Below are 22844 nucleotides of genomic sequence, written 5' to 3' on the forward strand. Positions count from 1 at the left end.
TAAAACCTCAAGAAAATAAAATTTATTTAAAGAATTGGAATGCTGAGTTATGGATTACTTTATTAAAAATGATGGGAATAAATACTTGTAAGTTGAATTTTTGTTTTAGATATTTTTATTCTGTCTGTGCTATCAATAAATAAGTTGGAATGAAGAAAATTGATAACTAAAAAAATAAACTAATGACCTGGTAAGATGTTCACAGTATGTTAAGGGAAAAAAAGTATATAGGCTAGGATTCTATTTCTTCTGAAATTTATACATACACACGTATTCTATATGTGGATATATACTTTCCTGTATTTTTTAGTTTCCACAAGGAATGTGTATTATCTCTGTAATAAAAAGGAGAAAAGAAAGCTGCATTGGATCAGTATCATTCAAAAAATTGCTCATAGATGACAAAGACACTGTTGATAATGCATACTGACAATCTGCATAAAGTTGCTCTTTAAAATGTAAAAAAGTAGTGACATTTAACAATTAACATGTTATAATATATGTGACTTAAAATGCATCTAATAAAGCTTACATATTTAACTTGACCAAAAAACTCTCTTGCGGGCTTTTGCTTGCTAGGGAAGAAGTTGTTCAACATTACATTCAGGAGTCTATTGTGGTAAGCACTACTCCTTGATGCTTTCGTGGACTCTTTGGCCTGGGAGAGAGCCTCTCCTCTCCTCTCTTCTCACTGCAACACAGCTGTGCACCATTGCTTTTGGTACAGGTGGAACTGAAGAGGACTTTAGCAGGGTGATGGTTCCAACACCCGCTGCCTCTGTCAGATCTGGGGCTGGAGAGCCAAAGCTGAAAGGCATGACATAATCAGTGCAGCTGGAGCCCCTGGAGCCCACCTCAGCTAATGTCTGGACAAGCACCCCTCCCACATTTCTCCCCCTCATTTCCAGTTACAAACTCACAGTTGGTTCAAGTGAGATGATCCAATCTATTTTTAATATTTTTAATCATAAAAAGGAAAGAATTTATAACCCAGAAGAATCATGTATCCTGAATTATATATGATAGCTTCTAGAATCTTTTAAACTTTTGTTTTATTTTCACTTTATTTGAAAGGCAGAGAGATAAGCAGAGATCTTCCATCTACTGGTTCACTCCCCAGATGTCCAAACAGCCAGGTCTAGGCCAGGCCAAAGCCAGGAGCCAGCAGCTCCATCCCACAGAGGTGGCAGGGACTCAAGTACTTGAGCCATCACCTGCTGCTGCCTTCCAGGTTGTGCAGTTAGTAGGAAGCTGAGTTGGGAGTGAGGAACCAGAACTCACAGCAGATGTTCTGATATGGAACTCAGGTATCCCAACTGGTGGTGTAACCCTTGGTCAAATGCCTGTCCCTTTAGAATCTGTAGAGTAAATTACACTTTTCCACAGTAAGTTGCTTCAAATATTTTTGGGGGAAGATATAATTATGGTAAATGCCAATCAGTTTTTCTTATTCTGTACAAAGCATGAAATAATTTCTAAATTATATTCTGAAACATGCTTTATGTCAAAATTTATATATACACTTTTTAGAACCTAGTTTGACAATATCTCAAGTTTTTTTTATGATGTTTACTACAGATCATTTTTATTTTTATTTATTTTTTAATTTATTTGACAGGCAGAGTTAGACAGTGAGAGAGAGAGAGAGATAGAGAGAAAGGTCTTCCTTCCGTTGGTTCACCCCCTAAATGGCTGCCATGGCTGGAGCTACGCCGATCTGAAGCCAGGAGCCAGGTGCTTCTTCCTGGTCTTCCATGCGAGTGCAGGGGTCCAAGCACCTGGGCCATCCTCCACTGCCTTCCCGGGCCACTGCAGAGAGCTAGACCGGAAGAGGAGCAGCCAGGACTAGAACCCGGCGCCCATATGGGATGCTGGCGCCAGAGGCGGAGGATTAACCAAGTGAGCCATGGCGCTGGCCCACTACAGATCATTTTTTAAAAAATGTGTCTGTATATTTTATTTGGTTACCTGAAACTAGTTGAAATGTAGATGCTTTATATTTTTTTTATTTTTAGATTTTATTTTTAATGATAGATATAGAAATGTAGTAATAAAATGTCATAGTATAAGTAATAGATAAGGTAATAATAAAAGAGAGATAAAAAACAAAATCCATTCTTGTGTACATATGGATTTCACACACACACAACACACACACACAAAATGTCTCAAATATTTTTAACAAAATGAAATTTTGGGCAAAATACAGTTTTTCAGTGAATGCCTCAATGGCACTTATTCAACTGATTGGATAAATCTGAGAGCAACTTGGAACCCCTTGAAAGGAGTTTAGGACCTAGTAGACTTTATAGTTGTCTCATATGATTCAGATGAAGCAAAACAAAGAACTTTTTATTGTGGATAAATGAAATGGGTCCAGTCCTGGTGTCTGAGTGATTCCCAGGGCCCAGCAAAGGGACCAAGTTTCCAGAGCCCTGAAGACACGGGGTAACACACCCAAATACGGACTTATTTTCCACTCCACCTTCATTGGCCGAGCCGCTGCCAAGAACAAAGGCCGCATCTCCCGATACCTGGCCAACAAATGCAGTATTGCCTCACGAATCGATTGCTTCTCTGAGGTACCCACAAGTGTATTTGGGGAGAAGCTTCGAGAACAAGTTGAGGAGCGGCTGTCCTTCTATGAGACTGGAGAGATTCCACGGAAGAATCTAGATGTCATGAAGGAAGCCATGGTCCAGGCAGAAGCGGCGGCTGCCGAGATCACCCGGAAGCTGGAGAAGCAGGAGAAGAAACGCTTGAAGAAGGAGAAGAAGCGCCTGGCGGCACTCGCGCTGGCGTCTTCAGGGAACAGCAGCAGCGCCCCGGAGGAATGCGAGGAGACGCAGGAGAAACCCAAAAAGAAGAAAAAGCAAAAGCCCCAGGAGGCCCCTCAGGAGAACGGGATAGAGGAGCCGCCTGCCTCTTCCTCCAAACCCAAGAAAAAGAAGTCTTTTTCCAAGGAGGAGCTGGTTAGTGATCTGGCGGAGACAGGGGGCGGCGGAAGCCCTCCCAAGAGGAAGAAACCCTCTGCCCAGGAGGAAATGGCGAATGATGTGGAAGAGACAGGCCCCAGGAAGGTCCCCAAGAAAAAGAGGAAATTGTCCGCCAAGGAGGAAGGGGGCAGCGGCCCTGAGGAGGCCACCCCCAGCAAGAGCAGTGCCAAGAAAAAAAAAAAAGCTCCATAAAGCATCCCAGGAAGACTGACAAGCACGGACATTCCCTGCACCTGCGAGGGGTACCCTTTCCCGCCCTGTGTCCTTGCCCCAATAAAAACATCACAAAATGCTGAAAAAAAAAAAAAAATGAAATGGGTCACCAGGAAGGCTCATGGACTCATCTTATAATGGCAGACTAAATTTGGCATGGAGACTGGTAACCATCTGGTCTGAATTTCCTCTCAGTGAAATTCTTCTTGGATTGTTCATAGAATTCAGAACAACAATCTTATAAGTTTTCTAACAGAAGTAATAGTAGTTTCTTTAATATGTCTCTCAAATAGCCATCTTTATAAACCATCTATTTTTTTAAGAATTATTTATTTATTTGAAAGTCAGAATTACACATAGAGGAGAGGCAGAGAGAGCGAAGTCTTCCATCCGATGGTTCACTCCCCAATTGGCTGCAGTGGGTGGAGCTGTGCCGATCCGAAGCCAGGAGCCTCCTCCAGGTCTCCCACGCAGGTGCAGGGGCCCAAGGACTTGGGCCATCTTCTACTGCTATCCAGGCCACAGCAGAGAGCTGGATCAGAACAGGAGCAGCCGGGACTGCCACCCATATAGGATGCTGGCGCTTCAGGCCAGGGCATTAACCTGCTGCGCCACAGCGCCGGCCCCTTATAAACCATCTTAACTACTGATATTATCTGTGTGTGTGTGTGTCTGTGTGTCTGTGTGTGTGTGTGAAGCATGAAGAATTTCAGTTGATTGATCGGTTGTGATATCACTGAGGAGAAATGAATTTTCACCGTGTGTTTTATTGTGCCTATGCAGCGGGTTCAGCACTAGAATAGATAATGCTGTAATGAGAACAGAGATGGTCTGATGATTTCACGGTGGAAAGGAGGAGAGAACTTGAGGCTGTTATCCCATCAAAATGCGTGACTGGACTCAAAGACCTCAAATAAGCACTCCTCTGTGTCCATGGCTTCTCAGATGCCAGATTAAGAAAACTGACTTAGACCAAAGTTGAGTGAGGAACAGTATTCACCACATGCCATGAGACTTGCATAAATATTACTTAAAAAAATCTCATACTGTTTCTGTATTTACTGAAACATCTCCACGTTGGGGAAAAGGGTGTAGACAGTGACAGGAAGGAGAGAAAGGAGAGACCTGAGGCACTGTGGAGCCTTGAAGGTGGGACACTCATGCATGGCAGTGAAAGCTATTTTTTTTTAATTAATTTATTTATTTCAAAGAGTTAGAGAGAGGGAGAGACAGAGAGAGAAAGCACTTCCATCCACTGATTCACTCCCAAAATGGCCACAACATCCTGGCTGGGCCAGGCTGAAGCCAGGAGTCAGGAGCTTCTTCTAGGTTCTTCCATGTGGGTGCAGGAGCCCAAGCACTTGGGCCATCCTCCACTGCTTTCCCAGGTACATTAGCGGGGAGCTGGATTGGAAGCAGAGCAGCCGGGACTCAAACATGGGATGCCGGTGTCTCAAGTGGTAGCTTTACCTGCTATGCCACAACGCCAGCCCTAGAAAGCTGTCTGTTTTCTTTAGGTCACCTACTCCAAAGCCAGGCCAACATCTGCCAGCGTGACATTAAGATGGATGCACTAGAAATGGTACTCTGTGGTGAAGTGCGGCTGCGGGAACCCTCATGCACAGAGTGTTTATTATCTGTATGATCACAGTTGCTACTTGAGCTGCTTTTGAGCACATTGGCCCTTGTAGAAGAAACAAACTAGATGATAACAACTTCTGCCTCATTCATGTTTATAATCACAGGATATGTTTGTTTTTGGCTTTTGAAGAGCAGGATATGGAATTGGGGTGTGTGTATTAGTTTCCCTCTCTTTTCAGCCAAAAGAGACTTGCAGGGATACTGCAGCAATGTGGGGTGGTCCACCTGTTAATTCATGTACCCTGTCTCCCAGGCAGAGCTGGGCAACAGGCAGGGTAACATGTTCTATAATGTAAGGAATTTTCCTGAGTTCATTTTATTATTAAGTTAGTCAATTCATTTATTTTTTCCTGCAGCCTTTCTGTTTGTATTGATTCTGTAAAATACAGTACTTGAGTTTTAAATATCTGCTTTGCTAGACTTCTAGTGGATAATAATTCACAGACTTTGGATAAAAATATATCATACTTCTCTAGCATGTGTGTCATGAACAGTAAAAATTTATTGTCGGCCGGCGCCGCTGCTCAACAGGCTAATCCTCCGCCTTGTGGCGCCGGCACTCCGGGTTCTAGTCCCGGTCGGGGCGCCGGATTCTGTCCCGGTTGCCCCTCTTCCAGGCCAGCTCTCTGCTGTGGCCAGGGAGTGCAGTGGAGGATGGCCCAAGTGCTTGGGCCCTGCACCCCATGGGAGACCAGGAGAAGCATCTGGCTCCTGCCATCGGATCAGTGCGGTGCGCTGGCTGCGGCGGCCATTGGAGGGTGAACCAACGGCAAAAGGAAGACCTTTCTCTCTGTCTCTCTCTCTCACTGTCCACTCTGCCTGTCAAAAAAAATAATAATAATAAAATAAAATAAAAATAAAAAAATAAAATGTCTGGGGGGCAGCACTGTGGCACAGTAGACTAAGCCTCTGCCTGTGGCACCAGCATCCCATGTGAGCCCCAGTTTGTGTCCCAGCTGCTCCTCTTTCAATCCAGCTCTCTTCTGATGGCCTGTGGCGAAGACTTTGTCTTTTAATTAAACATTTCTCTTTTTTTAAGATTTATTTTATTTATTTGAAAGGGTTACAGAGAGAGGTAGAGACAGAGAAAGAGGTCTTCCATTCTCTGGTTCACTCCCCAGATGGTCACAACGGCCAGAGCTGTGCCGATTCGAAGCCAGGAGCCAGGAGCTTCTTCCCAGTCTCCCACGTGGGTGCAAGGGCCCAAGGACTTAGGCCATCCTCTACTACTATCCCAGGCCATAGCAGAAAGCTGGATTGGAGGAGGAACAGCCAGGACTCAAACCAGCGCCCATATGGGATGCCGGCGCTTCAGGGCAAGGCTTTAGCCTGTTGCGCCACAGCGCCAGCCTCCATTAATTAAACTTGTCTCTGACATGATTAAGGTTGTAGTAGAGACCTTCCCAAGGTCAGAAGAAAAAGGCATAAATCATACATAAGGAAAGATCCCCCCCCCCACCATGTTTGGGGCTCAGGCTTTTAGATAAGAAATTCCACCTGGGCCTTATGTCAGCATAATAGAATACTACTTCCTGTTAAAAAGCCTTGATGTCTTGTCTCGGTACATGATTCGTGCTACAGGCCCGAGTGCTTGGGCCCCTGGACCCATGTGGGAGAAGAAGAAACTCCTGGCTTCAGATTGGCCCAGCTCTGGCCCTTGCTGCCATTTGGGAAATGAACCAGTAGATGGAAGATCTCTCTCTGTCTCCCCCTCTATGTGTGTAGCTCTGTTTCTCAAATAAAATCTTAAAGAGAGAGGAAAGAAGAAAGGGAGGGAGGGAGGGAGGAAGGAAGGAAGGAAGGAAGGAAGGAAGGAAGGAAGGAAGGAAGGAAGGAAGGAAAAGAAAGATGTCTGGTAGTCCATTTTCTTTTTTTTTTTTAATTTTTATTGTTTTATTTTTTTGACAGGCAGAGTGGACAGTGAGAGAGAGAGAGAGAGAGAAAGGTCTTCCTTTGCCGTTGGTTCACCCTCCAATGGCCGCTACGGCCGGCGCGCTGTGGCCGGCGCACCGCACTGATCCGATGGCAGGAGCCAGGTGCTTTTCCTGGTCTCCCATGGGGTGCAGGGCCCAAGGACTTGGGCCATCCTCCCCTGCACTCCCTGGCCACAGGAGAGAGCTGGCCTGGAAGAGGGGCACCCGGGACAGAATCCGGCCCCCCAACTGGGACTAGAACCCGGTGTGCCGGCGCCGCAAGGCGGAGGATTAGCCTAGTAAGCTGTGGCACCGGCCCTAAAATGCCTTTTAAAAAACCAAAATGAACATCCAGTTTGGAGTTTAGTGACTAATAATTCTGGTTTATTAGCTGACAAGTTAACAGTGGAAGAATTGTATTACAAATTATCATATGGAATAATAGTGGCCAAAATAATATGACACTGGCACACGGACAGACATGGAGACCACTGCAGCAGAAAAGAACTCCCAGAAAGGAAGCTGCGTATGTAGTCAGCTCCTCTTCCCGGGCAGCACCTGGAACACAGTGAACACAGTTCCACAGACCGGAACACACAGCCTCTCAGTGAGCGATGCCGGGAAAACGGATACCCCCCCCCCCCCCCCCCCCCGAGAAGAACCAAGGTGGACCATTGTCTCACACTACAAAACTAAATTCAAAATCGATTAAAGATTAAAATGTAAGCCCTGAAACCACAAAACTGGAAGAAAACTTAGAAGAAGCTCCATCTTGGCAATGATATTTTTGATTTAATAACAAAAGCAAAAATGTGTGCATCAAACTAAAGTGCGTACACACAGAAAAGGAAACAAGGTGAAAAGGCAACTTGTGGGGCAGAAAATATTTGCAAAACATCTACTGGGGGCTACCGTTAATGAAGACACATAAGGACCTCATATATCTCAGTAAAACAACCCAAATAAAAAGTGGGCAAAGGCCCTCATAGACAGTTTTCCAAAGAAGATAATGTTCATGGCCAAAAGTTATGTGAAGTGATGCTGAACATCACCGCAATGAAATGCCACCTCGCACGTTAGGATGGCTGCCATCGGAAAGTCAGAAGATAGCGAGGGTCGGAAAATAAGCCCTTACCCACTGTTGGTAATGTGAACTGGTACCGCTAATAGTATGGAGGTTCGTCAGAAAACTAAAAGTAGAACCACTATGATCCAGCAACTCCACAACAACAACAAAATACAACAATATACTTAAAAAAATTTTTAAAGATTCACTTATTTATTTGAAAGGCAGAGTTACACAGAGAAGGAGAGGCAGAGAGAGAGAGAGAGAGAGAGGCCTTCCATCTACTGGTTCACTCCCCAACTGATCGCAACGGCTGAAGCTCTGCTGATCTGAAGCCAGGAGCCAGGAGCTTCTTCCGGGTCTCCCATGGGGGAGCAGGGGCCCAAGGAGTTGGGCCATCTTCTGTTGCTTTCCCAGGCCATAGCAGAGAGCTGGATCAGCAGTGGAGCAGCCGGGACTCAAACTGGCACCCATATGGGATGCTGGCACTGCAGGTGGCAGCTTTACCCGCTACGCCACAGTGCTGTCCCTTACAACATATTTAAATGAGAACTTTGACTAAGTCAATCTGAAGTGTTCTCACCACACACACAAAATAGGTAACTGGAGATACTGGTACTATGGCATTGCAACACCAGCACTGCATATCAGAGTGCTGGTTCCAGTCCTGTCTGCCCGCTTCCAGTCCAGTTTCCTGCTAACGCACGTGGAAGGCAGTGGAAGATGACCCAAGTGCTTGGGCCCTTGCTACCCAAAGGGGAAATCAGAATGGAGATCTTGGTTCCTGGATTCAGCCTGGCCCAGCCTGGCATGTTCAGCCGTTTGGAGGGTAAACCGGCTCCCTGCTAATGCGTCTGAGAAAACAGCGGAGGATGGCCCAGGTGCTTGGGGCCCTGCGCTCATGTGGGAGACCTGGAAGACGCTCTGAGATCCTGGCCATTTGGGAAGTGAATGAGCAGATGGAAGATTCATTTTCTTTCTCTCCCCTCCACCTCTGTGTAACTCTGCATTTCAAATAAATTAAAAAAAAGTAACTGGAGAAATTTATTTGTTAATTAGGCTGAGTGTGGTAATCATTTCACAATGGATATGTATATTAAACTACCTGTATACCTTAAATTTATAGAATTTTATCAGTCTTACCTCATTAAACCCAGAAAAAGTTTTTTTTTTTAAACAATAGAGGTGGCCAGCGCTGTGGCTCACTTGGCTAACCCTCCACCTGTGGCTCCGGCACCCTGGGTTCCAGTCCCGGTGGGGCGCTGTTTCTGTCCTGGTTGCTGCTCTTCCAGTCCAGCTCTCTGCTGTGGCCCGGGAAGGCAGTGGAGGATGGCCCAAGTTCTTGGGCCCTGTACCTGCATGGGAGACCAGGAGAAGCACCTGGCTCCTGGCTTTGGATTGGTGCAGCACACCAGCCGTAGCGGCCATTTGGGGGGTGAACCAACGGAAGGAAGACCTTTCTCTCTCTCTCTCTCTCTCTCTCTCTCTAACTCTGCCTGTCCAAAAAAGAAAAAAAATAGAGGAGGGGCTGGGGCTGTGGCGTAGCGGGTAAAGTTGCTGCCTGTGGTGCTGGCGTCCCATGTGGGCACCGGTTCAAGTCCCTGCTGTTCAACTTCTGATCCGCTCTCTGCTATAGCCTGGAAAAGCAGTGGAAGATGACCCAGGTGCTTGGGCCCCTGCACCCACGTGGGAGACACAGAGGAGGATCCTGGCTCCTGGCTTCGGATCAGCCATGTGGCCATCTCTCTCTCTGCCTCTGCCTCTCTGTACCTCTGCTTTACAAATAAATAAATAAATCTTAAAAAAAAAAATAAAAAAAATAGAGGAAACTAGATGGAGGCAACTGTATGTTCTGCAACTTTTCTGTGAATCTAAGATGATTCTAAAGTAAAAAGATTATTTAAATATAATACAATTTTTATAATATGACGTAGTGTCAGGCATGTGTTAGCCTTCCATGAATGCTCTATTGAGAATAACACTTTTCGACGCTATTGCTTACACATCTCTTGGAACACAAGGAAAGACTAAATGTGGCCTCTAGAGGACAGTGTTGGGTCACGGAAAGAGCTGTCCAATTTCTGCCCAGCTGAAGCTGGTCTATCGTTTTTCTGACCTTTTTTTTTGGACAGGCAGAGTGGACAGTGAGAGAGAGAGACAGAGAGAAAGGTCTTCCTTTGCCGTTGGTTCACCCTCCAATGGCCGCCGCGGAGGCGCGCTGCGGCCGGCGCACCGCGCTGATCCGGTGGCAGGAGCCAGGAGCCAGGTGCTTTTCCTGGTCTCCCATGGGGTGCAGGGCCCAAGCACTTGGGCCATCCTCCACTGCACTCCCTGGCCACAGCAGAGAGCTGGCCTGGAAGAGGGGCAACCGGGACAGAATCCGGCGCCCCGACCGGGACTAGAACCCGGTGTGCCGGCGCTGCTAGGCGGAGGATTAGCCTAGTGAGCCGCGGCGCCGGCCTTTCTGAATTTTTAACCAGGGGGCTGCTGTTTATGCGTTGCGCTTGTTTGCAGGAAATCTGTGCCTCTTCTGCCACCCTGGGCATTGGAGATGGTGTCTCAGCCATGGTCTGTTAGGGAAGAGCCATCTGCAGCGTTTCCAGTTTTCAGCATGGGCTTCCCTCCACCCAGGGCTTGTGACACTGGGTGTGTGTATGTGTGTGTGTGTGTGTGTGTGTGTGTGAGGCATTGCTTATGCTGTGCTTGTCATTTGTGAGTTCTCCCATGGAGTCAGAACTACCAAGGGGGACTTCCTTTGTCAACACTAAAGCAGTGTGTAGGTTACTGACGGTGCCCAGAAGCTAGAGGGCTCTGGGCCTTGGCAAGGTTGAGGCTGCTCTATAGCGGTTCACTGCAGCTGGCAGCGGGGGAGGCGAGCTGCTGATCTCGCTTCTGAGCAAATGTCTGGAGCGATCAGGACAGAAACGCATCATTGTAAGATTTCTGCTCTATAGATAATTTCTCCTCTGTCTCTGTCTCTCTCTCTCTCTCTCTTTCTCGTTAAGATTATTTTATTTGAAAGGCAGCGTTACAGAGAGGATAGGAGAGACACAAATCTTCCATTCACTGGCACACTCCCCAGATGGCCGCAATGGCTGCAGCTGGGCCAGGCTGAAGCCAGGGGCCAGGAGTCTCTTCCATGTTGCCTGTGTGGGTGCAGGGCCCCAAGCACTTGGGCCACCTTCTGCTGCTTTCCAAGGCGCATTAGCAGAAATCAGGATCGGAAGTGGAGCAGCCAGGATACAAACTGGTGCTCGTAAGGAGCACCAGCTTTGCCCACTACACCACAAGTCCGCCCCGACCTTGACATTTTAAGAGGCACCCGAGGTCGGGGGTTTCAGAGTCCTGCTTACCACGTAGAGCCAGGTGAGCGAATGCTAGTTTGCAAAAGGCTTGCCTTGGACCTGGAGTTGTTCCTATAGTGATGGGCTCTGAAATTCCACAGCACATCATCCTGTCGTTAGATGGATTGGCCGAGGCTCTGCACACACTGTGTGTGACTATTGCGACATAAAAAATAGCGCTCATTTCTAAGACAGTGCGCCCCACCAAGCTGCAGCCTATAGACTTCTTATTTTTTGCTCAAAGAATAAATCTGTTAAAGGCCCATCCGTTGAATTGGGATCTATGAGCTTTTTAATAGGATTTTTGAAAGGGAGTATAGAATTTATAGCTTCTCATAAACAGCCTAGCATGAAAGTTAAGGTTAACAGTGCTTTTTTCAGCCATGCTATCGAACTTGAACCCATGGGCAGGGGTCCATTTTATTCTCATCTGACAGTGCTAGGATCAGACATTGTCATTCTCGGTGTGCCCTTAACTCGGTGGTGTAACAAGACTGCACTTACCATGTCAGTATTTAATCAATACTAGGATGATCGGAGATGTGCTTTGATCCTTGAGATGATTGCCGCTCTAATGCGGCTCCTCATTCACTGTCCCTGTGCTCAAGTCAGAAGCCCGTCTCCCTCTCTCTCCCACTCACTCATCATGGACGCAACTGCAGGTCCTGTCAGCGAGGTCCCATCAAGTCCTACTTATTCCTCACGTGTTTGCTGAGACACCTTTCTCCACAGTCCCTGCTTCAGCACAGGACCTCAGCACCCCTGCTCGTCTGCCCAGGAAGCCAGTGGGCCCACGAGCAGTGTGATCTCTCAGAGCACACAGCCGGGAGACCGCCAGTGAATTCCCATTGTCATTGGGAAAGCAGGGAGAGACACTGGCATGGCGAGAAGGTCGGGCAAGGTCTGGCTCCTCCTCTGCCTCTCCAGCCTCATCCTGAAACACTGCCTTTGTTGCTCACTGTGTGCCAGCCTGGTGGCCTGCAATGCGATGCCTCAGCACAGAGGCTCAGTGCCTGTGGTTCCCTGGGAGTGGGGGGGTCTCTTCCCTGCTGTCTCGGCCTCCATCCCTTCTGTTCATCCTTTGTAAACCGCTGTGAGGTGTTAATTCTTCATAAATGATTTTCCTGCTTGCTGATCTAAGAAAGTTTCCAATCTTGTGTGCTCCTGTATACCCCTGCTCTTTTAGCTCATTGTACTCACATAAGCGTATAACTAGACGCGCAGGTGTGTGGGTTTTGATTAAAATGTCTCCATTACCAGAATGTAAACTCTGAACAGGGATCGTGCCCAGTGTACTCATCATCAAATCCCCAGCATTTGCCTCTGTGCTCGGGAAAAGCAGTTGCTCCATCCATACATTTGTTGAGTGAATAAATGATTGTTTCTTGAACGTTTAGGTAGAGGAGGAAGAACCCACTGGATACATCCGATATGAAAAATTTCTTCCAGTGATGACCAAAGTACTACTGGAAAAAAGGTAAATAAATGTAATTGTTAGAGAAAGGTAACGCTTTGAATTACATTCATTTCAAAAGAGTTTCCTGATCCACTCTGTGTATTTTACTCAACCAGTGTATCTGAGGGTGGCTGCCTTCTACCCTTTCAGTCTACTTCTGAACTGCAGGTTGGTGAGTGTTTAGAAATATCAACCACAGTAGTATTAACCTGAGCAAAGCATAACTGATGTCAAAGAAGCCAAAGTCATACAGCAAATAATTCTTCTGTTTTATCCATGATACGTAAGAGTCCTAATTGTCTTCTAGCAAAAGTGTAGCATTAACTTACTAAAATTGGTTGATTGTTCAAGATTTGTTTCCAGATAAATCAGTGTCCATAATGAGTAAAAAAAAAAGTGCTAATGGTTAGCATCCAGCATGCCAGTGATTGTCAGCAGCTATTTTCTGTGGGGTTAAGGTGCTGTTAACTTTCATACCCAGAAATCCAAAAGGTTTCAGTGAGAGACATGCTGTTATCCTTGTGCGCTGACAGCTTGTTTCACGTAGTCATTTCTTATGTAGAGACTGTATTTGCTCATTGATTTGCATGATACTTGCTCATTTTTTTGCACGATTATAGATACAGACCAATTCCAGAAGATGTTCTTCTTCGAGCTTTTGAGGTAAGGTCCAGATGATCCATACAAATGAAACATGGATCATGTTGAATTTATTTGTCAGGCAAAAAATAGAGATTCTATCTTTTGTTTTCCCATAGGCTTTAGATCCAGCTAAACGTGGGTTTCTTACTAAAGAAGAACTGATCAAGTATATGACTGAAGAAGGTAAGACTGATTTACAACTTACAACCATGGCCTGTGTGAGGGATTAATAATTTTTTAGCAGTAGGTATTCAAAAGTTAGAGCAGATACTTTAAAGTGAATTATTTGGTTAAAAAGAATTTTTCACTACTGCTATTAGTTTGGGTTTGGGTGGTTTTGGTTTTGTGGGAGTTAAGAGGACAACAGGTAGGTTCAAGGGCAATGGATTGTTGTCTCATAGGAGTTCATAGTGTATCATGATGACTTTTTTTTTTTTTTTGACAGGCAGAGTGGACAGTGAGAGAGAGAGAGACAGAGAGAAAGGTCTTACTTTTGCCGTTGGTTCACCCTCCAGTGGCCGCCGCGGCCGGCACACTGTGGCCAGTGTACCGCGCTGATCCGATGGCAGGAGCCAGGAGCCAGGTGCTTTTCCTGGTCTCCCATGGGGTGCAGGACCCAAGCACTTGGGCCATCCTCCACTGCACTCCCTGGCCACAGCAGAGAGCTGGCCTGGATGAGGGGCAACCGGGATAGAATCCGGCGCCCTGACCGAGACTAGAACCCGGTGTGCCGGCGCCGCAGGGCGGAGGATTAGCCTAGTGAGCCGCGGCGCCGGCCCATGATGACTTTTATAAATTGCGGTCATTCTGCTCAGAGGACTTCTGGGATAAAAGGCATGCCACCTAGAAAACATGAACTATTAATCACTATAAATCAGATTGAGTATTCAAATTTAAGTACATAAAATTCCTCTTTAAGGTTTTTCAATTAGTAAGATTATAGATAATACAACCTCAACTAATATGAATGCACACAAAAAACTCAACTTTTATGCTAAAGGACCTTTATGTTTGCTTTGAGCATGAACCACACACGTCGCCCCCACCCCCATGCATACTGCCTGCACACTTGTATGTGCCAACCTGGGAACTGGTTTTCCTTAGAAATGTGTTTTCCTCCCCTGAATGTCAGCAGCTGGCGGGCAGCCTCTTGACAGTCTCATCCTCACCGTGGTCACCCCCGGCCTCCCATACAGAGGTAGAGTTCTGTCTCCTTGCTCCATTCAGTGGTTCAGAAGCACAAGTGCTCTGAGTAGGGGAGAGAGACAGCATCTACATGCACAGCTGCTTTGCCCACTTGGACTTATCTGAGATTAGGTGGAAATCCACGGGGAGAGAGTAACTGATGTTGGCAGTCAGAGCTTTTATCCAGCAGCTCCTGTGGCATCACTCAAATTATTTTATGATTTAATTTTTAATGGGAATGTTAGTATTCCAAGCATCAGCCTCTTAATCCTAAGTATTAATTAAAAGGAGGTCTTAGATTATATTGGGCAATATGAATTTAGTTGAAATAACCAAAACAGTTAAATTTTTATTAATGTTGTGCCTACTGTATGTTTAGTAGTTACTAAGTGTTAATAAGGTATACTGTAGTACCTCTTGGGTACTACCATATTATTGGGGAAATGAAACTAATTTATAAAGTATATCAAATACAAGACAACTGAAAAAAAAAATCAGAAGACCAGGGCAGACTACACCAGGCTACTCGATGTTGGAAGACTTAAGAACATAGGTTCAGGGCCAGTGCTGTGGTGTAGGTAGTAAAGCCGCTGCCTACAGGGCCGGCATCCCAAATGCATGCCAGTTCGAGTCCCGGCTGTTCCTCTTAGAATTCAACTCTCTGCTATGGGCTGGGAAAGCAGTAGAAGATGGCCCAAGTCCTTGGGCCTCTGCACCTGCGTGGGAGACCTGGAAGAAGCTCCTGGCTCCTGGCTTCAGATCAGCCCAGCTCCAACCATTGCAGCCATCTGGGGAGTGAATCAGCAGATGGAGGATCTCTCTCTCTCTCTCTCTCTGCCCTCTGCCTCTTTGTAACTCTGCTTTCAAATAAATAAATAAATCTTAAAAACAAATAGGTTCCTTGGGAAAGTGGAATTTATATGTTTTGTTGGGGGTGGGGGTGAAGTCTTATGGCTTATAGTGCCCTCACACAGTAGTCTCAGCAGATGTTGTTAAGTGAATAAGTAGATGCATTAGTCAAGAGGCTTGTGAGAGGGAGACATGGAGATGGGTTAACAGCATTACCAAAACTAGGAGGCAGGAATGAGTGTGGAGTGTCAGAACCACCGAGAAGACAGGCTAAGCTGTCCCGAAGGTCTTGTTGACAGTCAGTAGGAAATGACTTTATGTTGATTTACTAGAACCAAACTGTGGAGGCCTGGGCTCAGAAATTTGGAATTTACCCCGTGTGCGATGGAGAAGTATGTGCGGTTTTGAGCAGGAGGTTCACCTGGTGCAAGAGTGATGGTGGGAAGGCGACTCTGCTGCTGGCAGGTTTGCTAGATGAGTGAGAAACGGACTGGACGGGGAGATCAGTTAGAAGACGATTCCAGCATTTTGAAGGTTCCATATTTTAAGGCCTTTCCTGGCAATGGGAATGGAAACGGGATTGCTGCTATGAAATAACCTATGGCAGGGTCATGGGCTCCTGCGGAGCAGAGCAGGGGACAGCGAGCGGTGAGAGCTGAGCCAGCAGTAACAGCAGGTGGACTGGTGGTGGACGCTGGTGCAGCCGTGCCGCTGCTGACGCAGGGCAGTCAGGACAGACCACCGTGCGCCCTGGGACGGCACACTCCGCGGTTTCCTGGGGCGGGCTCTGCGATAACGTCCATAAAGCGCTGCCTACGGTGAGTTAATAGTACTCCTAAGTCAACCACCGGGTATCAGTGAGCAGCAGAGAACAGTCATTTTCAGATAAGAATATACACGGCTTAAGTTACTCACTCAACAAGTATTGTTAAATATCTTCCACATTATTTGAGTTAATGTGTTTGATGGTGATACATAAAAGTACTCTATGAATCTAAGTTACTATCATTATTAAATGTAACAGCCCCGTCAGCCAGGTGTAACAGCAGTTGGCTAATCCGGTAAAATAGTTGCTTAAGAATTGGTGCTTGAGAGTCTCAACATTCCGCAGATTGTTTTTAACTACATCTATGCTTTATACAAATATGGATGCAGGTTACTTGCACTGTCTTTTCACAGTACCCATAGAGCATCAACCACATTAATCAGTTTGAGAATATGGATTCTAAACGCCCAGGAAGTCATCTATGGTTGTAATAAATCTCATTAAATCAAGTCCCTACAGGATAGAGGTCCCTGTGTGTCCAGGAATGTGTATTGCATCAGATAGCATTTAGCAGGAGGGGAGATCTCAAAGAAGTTTTAAACAAACACTAAACATGTTGCTGCTTATGTGCCAGGTAATAACACATTTAATCCTCATAACAGCCCTATGCAATACGTAGTATTGTTTCCATATCCATTTGATAGACAGAGAAACTGCAGCGTAGAGACATTAGGCAACTTGCCTAAGATCTTAAAGCTAGTAAAAGACAGCCTGCACTTGAACCCAGGCAGTATGGCTTTTAGCCATTAAGCTGTTTGCCTTTCATCCTTAAGCAAACATTGTATACCTGTCTCCTTGCCCAAGGAAGCAGTTGGCTACCTTCAGTATTTTTACTGTGAGCAAGGCATTGTTCTAAGTGGTAGTGTGTGGTAGTTCATTCGACTTACAGATCATGAACTTGACTGCTGGTGTTTGGCCCCTAGTTCCACTGCTTACTCGCAGGGGCAGTCTGCCTTCTTCCTTTGTATGCTACTGATATCATCACTTGTAAATGGGAATAATAACAGTTCTTACCTCTCATAAGGTAATTGGGAGATTAATTTAGTTAATGTATTTGTGAAGCACTTAGATCAGTGCCTGGTGTACAGCAGTATTCAATAAATGTTACTATTATTCTTTTTTTTCTTAAAGATTTATTTATTTATTTGAAAAGCAGTTAGGGAAAGAGAGACAGACAGAGATCTTCCGTCCATTGGTTCATTCCCCCAAATGGCTGCAACAGCCAGCTACAGCTGTGCCAGACGTATGCCAGGAGCCAGGAGCTTCTTCCAGGTCTCCCACGTGGGTGCAGGGGCCCAAGGACTTGGGCCATCTCCTGCTGCTTTCCCAGGTGCATTAGCAGGGGCTGAATCAGAAGTGGAGCAGCCAGGATTCAAACCAGGGCCCATACAGGATGTCAGTGCTGCAGGCCTCTGCTTAACCTGCTGTGTTAAATGCTGGGCCCATTCTTGTTCTTTTTTTTTTTTTTCTTTTTAAGTCTATTTTATTTGAGAAGCAGAGAGAGACAAAAGAGGAGAGCTCCCATCTGCTGCTTCACTCCCCAAATGCTGGCATTGGCCAAAGTCAGAAGCTGGGAACTAAATCCAGGTCTCCCACATAGGTGGTAGGAACTCAGTTACTTTAGCTGTCACCACTGCCTCCCAGGGTCCGCATTAGCAGGAAGCTGGAGTCAGGATCTGGGAATCAAACCTGAGTACTTCCATATGGGAGGCAGGTGTCTGAACTCCTTGGCTGAACACCCACTTCTCTGTTATTTGTGTTCTTGTAAGGAAATACATCAGAGTTCATTTGGCAGTAGATTTAGCACTTAACAATCGAGTATTCAGAATTTGTCACTTTAATATTTTGGACGTAGGCATGGTCTCATTTGACAATATTATGTTCATCGTCATCAAAATTCCTATTTGAGTAACTTCTCTATTAACTGAACACCAACCTAGAAACCATTGTAATAGTAGGTGATTTAAGTGCATGAAGTAGGGAAGCCTCAGGCTTTGATAACTCACCTGTTTGGATAAGAAACTTTACGGATAAGATGCTTAGGATACCTGTATTTTTGTTTAATGTCAGGACAAAGTGCTGTGTTAAATGGTCTGCAGCCTTTCCAACCTTCCTGAGTTTGCGTCTTTAAGATGGCCCTCATCTGTTATCTGCATCCACCTAACACCTACAGATTTTCTATCCATCTCTTGGGTTTATTTAAAACCAACACTGGAGCAAAGTAGGTTTTTAAATGGTGGATGAAGGGCGTCTCTCACTGGCTTGCCTGGCTCCGCTCAGTTAGCCAGATCTGGCTTAGAGACATTCAGAGATAAAATCATTACAGTTTCTGGTCTCTGTTGTTTCCTCTTCGGCAATTTTGTGCAATAAACATCTAATCATCTCTCCATACTCTTACTAAATAATGATTGGGTGCCCCATAAGACTCGAACTTTGGCTTAATCATTTGGCAATTTGAACAGTTTTGAAATTTAAATAAGTAAACAAGCAAACCTGGTTCCTGGTATCTTTCTGTCCTCCTGCTGTCTGGCCCAAGTGCCAGCTTCCTAGGTTGCCTGATCTGTGATATCTGCAGGGTTATCTGTGAAACTGCAGGTCCCAGATCCGCCACAGTGTGCCAGGGCCTGCTTCCGGGACCTCTGGGCTTCATGATGCGCTGGTCCATAGCTTCCAGGAGAGCGCCTAGTGACACACTGGGGCCTTGTGGGGCTGCTAGGCGGTTAAGCTGGCCGGTGGAGAGAAAAGAAAAAAAATCAGGTCGCTGTCAGTGATGGATTCTCCTTCTTGTCCTTCCCAGGTGAACCTTTTTCACAAGAGGAAATGGAAGAAATGTTGGCAGCTACGATTGATCCAGAAACAAATGCAATTCATTACAAGGACTATATAACAACCATGATGATAGATGACAGTTAAATGTTCTGAAGACTTCACTTCTAATTGAAAGGACAATTTAAAAAATTGTTTGTCCTTGTTAATTTCACATTTTAGCCAGTAATTCCTATAGCTGATTAAATATCTTATGATAGAACTATTTCAAGATTTTTAAAAAAGATTGTCATAATAATTTAAAACATCTTTTTGCTGTGCCTTGCCTATGGAATGATCAATTGTGAATTATTTAAAAACTATTCTGAAAACATCAAAATAGATTCTTATTTTTGACAATAAAATCCATGTTATCTTCAAATTAATTAAACTGACAAAATAAAGAATGTCTGTAATGACCTAAGGTTTGGCATATAAAGATCTGGAGAAAGGATGGGTGACCAAAAATTCAAAATGAGTAGCAAATGATGCAGGCTTCCTTTTTAAACAATTAACACTTGAACAATCAATGTGGAAGGAGAATTACTGAAATTATTATTAATTTCTTATGAGTGTCAATTACTCAATCTCATTTGAGATTACAATCCCCTATTTTATAAAATTTAATTTGCTGATTGCCATAGTCTGGATCTTAGCTTTAAGGTTGACTATCTCCAAAAGGCCCATATGTAAAAGGTTTGGTCCCCAAAGTCATAAGTTAATGGTATTAGGAGGGTGCAGACTTGTACCAGTTATGGTGTTTAGGAGGTAGGCCTAATGGGAGATCCTTAGATCGCTGGAGGTGTGTCTCACAAGGTAGTTCTTGCTAGTAGGTTGGCCATAAAAGCCTGAGTTGGGCCCAGCCTCTCTCTCTCTCTGCTTGCTGCCTCACCGTGTGATCCTAGCTCTGTCCTTGCCATCCATCACCCTCATCAGAACCAAGCCAATGGAGCTCCCAGAGCTTGGACTGTGAACCTCCACAACTGTGAGCTAAGGAAATCTTTAGTCTTTATTGAGTTGTCTCAGGGGTTTAGTTGTAGTGAAAAGCTGACCAACACACTAGTCCAGCAAGTTACCCTAGATGGGAGAGATGATGAATCTAGAGAAAAGACTGAATGGAAGGGGAAGGTGCCTCGGGACTGAGCACCCCAGGTCCTCCTGTCTGAATTCTGTCACAGGTTCTGACTGACGCCATACTTTACCTACTTTGTCCGCAGAATCGGCTCTGTTTAGTTCTGTTCAGTTCAATTCAATTCATATAATTGGCTTTCTGGATTGTAATTGATTTTTATCTTTAGCATTTTTTTAAAGTTACCCAAAAGTGCAACACAGGATTCCCTCAGAAATTCCATTTTATCTCACATTTGCAAAGGGGCCACTTTTCTTTGTACTCAAACCGTATCCGTGTGGGTTTTACCTCTCCAACTCACCTGCCTTGCTGGCAGCATCCAGTTTAAATCTCGATGGTGTTTTCCTCCATTGCCCCAGCAGGAAGTTGGCTGAGCCTGACTCCCGCCTTCGGCAGAGCCTGCCATCCCCAGTAGTGCTGCCGGCCCAGCTTGTGGAAAGCACTGCGTGTTCTCAGTCTCCTGGGCTCAGGCAGCTGCGTGGCTCCGGGCGGGACTGCAGGCTGGGAGTTGGCATCTCACCCTCCCTCTGGCTCACTCTGGGTCAGGTACTTTGGCTCCTGTGCACCTCTGTCTGGAAAGAGCCCAAGCCAGTCCTGCTTCCAGAAGACAGGGCATGGGTTCAGGCTACTTGACAGGGACCAAAGATTGCTCAAGATAGCAGGCCAGCTGGGGTTCCCACAGATAGCCAAGGGCAGGATGCTGTGCTGTGGACAGGATGTGTTCCCATCTTCCTCACCCTCCTGTCTTCCTTTGCCTTTGGTTACTGCTTCCATGTAGAAAGTGTTGTCAGCCGACCCCTTGAAGAAGGTGACATCACTATGTCACCCAGAGCAGAGAGCCTCCTGGTCGTCCGTGCCGCAGCTTGTGGCAGGCGTGGTGGCCGTCTCCTAGGCCTGCATGTTTCTCAGATCCTGGTTGACAGCTGCTTCGGAAGCACCTGGAAGGCATGTTTGTGAGAGTGCAGACACCTGTGCCCTGTTCCGGAGCCCCCTCAAGCAGTTTCTGGGGGGGACGGGGCCCCGGGAGCTCCATCCGAAGCGATGCCCTCGGGAGCCGTACACGCTTGAGTGTAGAAGCTGCACTCTTGGGCAGCGTTGCATCGTGCAGTTCCTGGGTGGCACGGATGTGTCGTGTTGCTGGGATTCTGCATCCTGGTTTGTGAGGTGGAAAGCACACGGACTGCAGCGCTGGTGTGAAGACTTAAGGAGATCATGGAAGTGAAAAGTCTTTAAAAGCTACAAGGTACGACAGGAATCACTGTTTATAGAAGACCAGCTAAGCAGGGAGGGAGGGAGAGAAGAGGAGGGAGAGACCTGGAGATGTGCCGCCCGGATGTGGGAAGTAAGCAGCTAAGCGAAAGCTAATTTGCGGGATGAGGGTGGTGAGCCTACCCGGGCTGCTGATAGAGACCAGGAGAGTCGCTGTCATGATGCCATGCGTTAGAAGACGTTTAGCTTGTTTCTAGAATGTGATCTTAGGAGGAGACTTCTTTCTTTTTCTAAAAAATTTGCTATGAGTCATAGCACTTTTACTTTTGAAGATTTGTTTATTTATTTGAAAGGCAGAGTTACAGAGAGAGGGAGGCGCAGAGAGCGAGAAATTGATTTTCCATCCACTGGATCATTCCCCAAATGGTCGCAGCGGCCAAGCTGAAGTCAGGAGTCTGGAACTCCATCTGAGTTTACCACATCGGTAGGAGGTGTCCAAGGACGTGGGCCATCTTCTATTGCTTTCCCAGTCCCATTAGCAGGGAGCTGGATCCGAAGTGGAGTAGACGGGACAAGAATGGGTGGGATGCTGGTGTCGCAGATGGCGGCTTACCCTACTGCACCACACCACTATGTCGACCCCAGTCATAGCACTTTTTTTTTTTTTTTTCTGACAGGCAGAGTGGACAGTGAGAGAGAGAGACAGAGAGAAAGGTCTTCCTTTTCTGTTGGTTCACCCTCCAATGGCCGCCGTGTCTGGCGCGCTGTGGCCAGCGCACTGCACTGATCCAAAGCCAGGAGCCAGGTACTTCTCCTGGTCTCCCATGGGGTGCAGGGCCCAAGCACTTGGGCCATCCTCCACTGCACTCCCTGGCCACAGCAGAGAGCTGGCCTGGAAGAGGGGCACCCGGGACAGAATCCGGCACCCTGACCGGGACTAGAACCTGGTGTGCTGGCGCCGCAAGGCGGAGGATTAGCCTAGTGAACCGCGGTGCCAGCAGAAAGATATCTCACTCAGCTGGTTCACTCTCCAAATGCCCACAACAATCAGGGCTGGGCTAGAATGAAGCCAGGAGGCAGGAACTCCAGCCAGGTCTCCCACATGGATGTCGGTTAAGCAAGCTCTCGGGCCATCCTCTGCCACCCCCCAGGATGCGCCTTAGCAGGAAGCTGGAGCAGAGCACAGAAGTGGAAGTGGGCAGGGAAAGTAGAGAGGAGCAGTCGAGGGCAAGGTCACGGCCGCTTTCCTGGGGAATGCTCGGGGTACGTTGCTCACTGACTTTATGGAGGGACAGTAGCCTGCTTCTTGGGCCACTATTGTGGGAAAGTTAGCCACGGCCTCAGCAAGACGGCCTCAGCAAGACAGCCCCAGCTAGCTGTATCAGAGCCCTTCCTGGTCGTGACGGTGCTCCTGTGTTTCCGCTCATCCAGCCCGCGTGATTATACGAGCATTTCAGTGGGAACACAAAGCAGCCACCTTGTAGGCCTGACTGGGTGCCTTCTGACTTCTGTTGGTTTTGTAATCTTAAAAAAATCTTTCACAGGCAACCCTTCCCCACCCCCAGTTAAT

At 46.4% G+C, this 22844-nt stretch overlaps 1 protein-coding gene across 16 annotated transcripts in view; it reads left to right on the forward strand.

Moving 5' to 3' along the window:
- The window catches only part of DRC8 (dynein regulatory complex subunit 8), a 122366-nt gene extending 103006 nt beyond the window's left edge, over nucleotides 1-19360 (forward strand). For 10 of the 16 annotated variants that reach the window (XM_089311661.1, XM_008268165.5, XM_089311663.1 and 7 more), the window contains 4 exons: nucleotides 12571-12650; nucleotides 13250-13292; nucleotides 13388-13454; nucleotides 18929-19360. In XM_089311661.1, coding sequence (XP_089167787.1) covers nucleotides 12571-12650; nucleotides 13250-13292; nucleotides 13388-13454; nucleotides 18929-19044 — 306 coding nt within the window. In that variant the 3' untranslated portion in view covers nucleotides 19045-19360. Of the gene's footprint in view, nucleotides 1-12570; nucleotides 12651-12745; nucleotides 12798-13249; nucleotides 13293-13387; nucleotides 13455-18928 lie in introns of all 16 variants that reach the window. The other 6 variants (XR_016219054.1, XR_016219056.1, XR_016219057.1 and 3 more) reach the window with 2 other exon arrangements.
- The last annotated feature ends 3484 nt before the right edge of the window (nucleotides 19361-22844 follow it).

The sequence above is a fragment of the Oryctolagus cuniculus genome, chromosome 13 (assembly GCF_051225735.1).
Source record: "Oryctolagus cuniculus isolate XC-2025 breed Fujian yellow rabbit chromosome 13, ASM5122573v1, whole genome shotgun sequence".
Taxonomy (NCBI): domain Eukaryota; kingdom Metazoa; phylum Chordata; class Mammalia; order Lagomorpha; family Leporidae; genus Oryctolagus; species Oryctolagus cuniculus.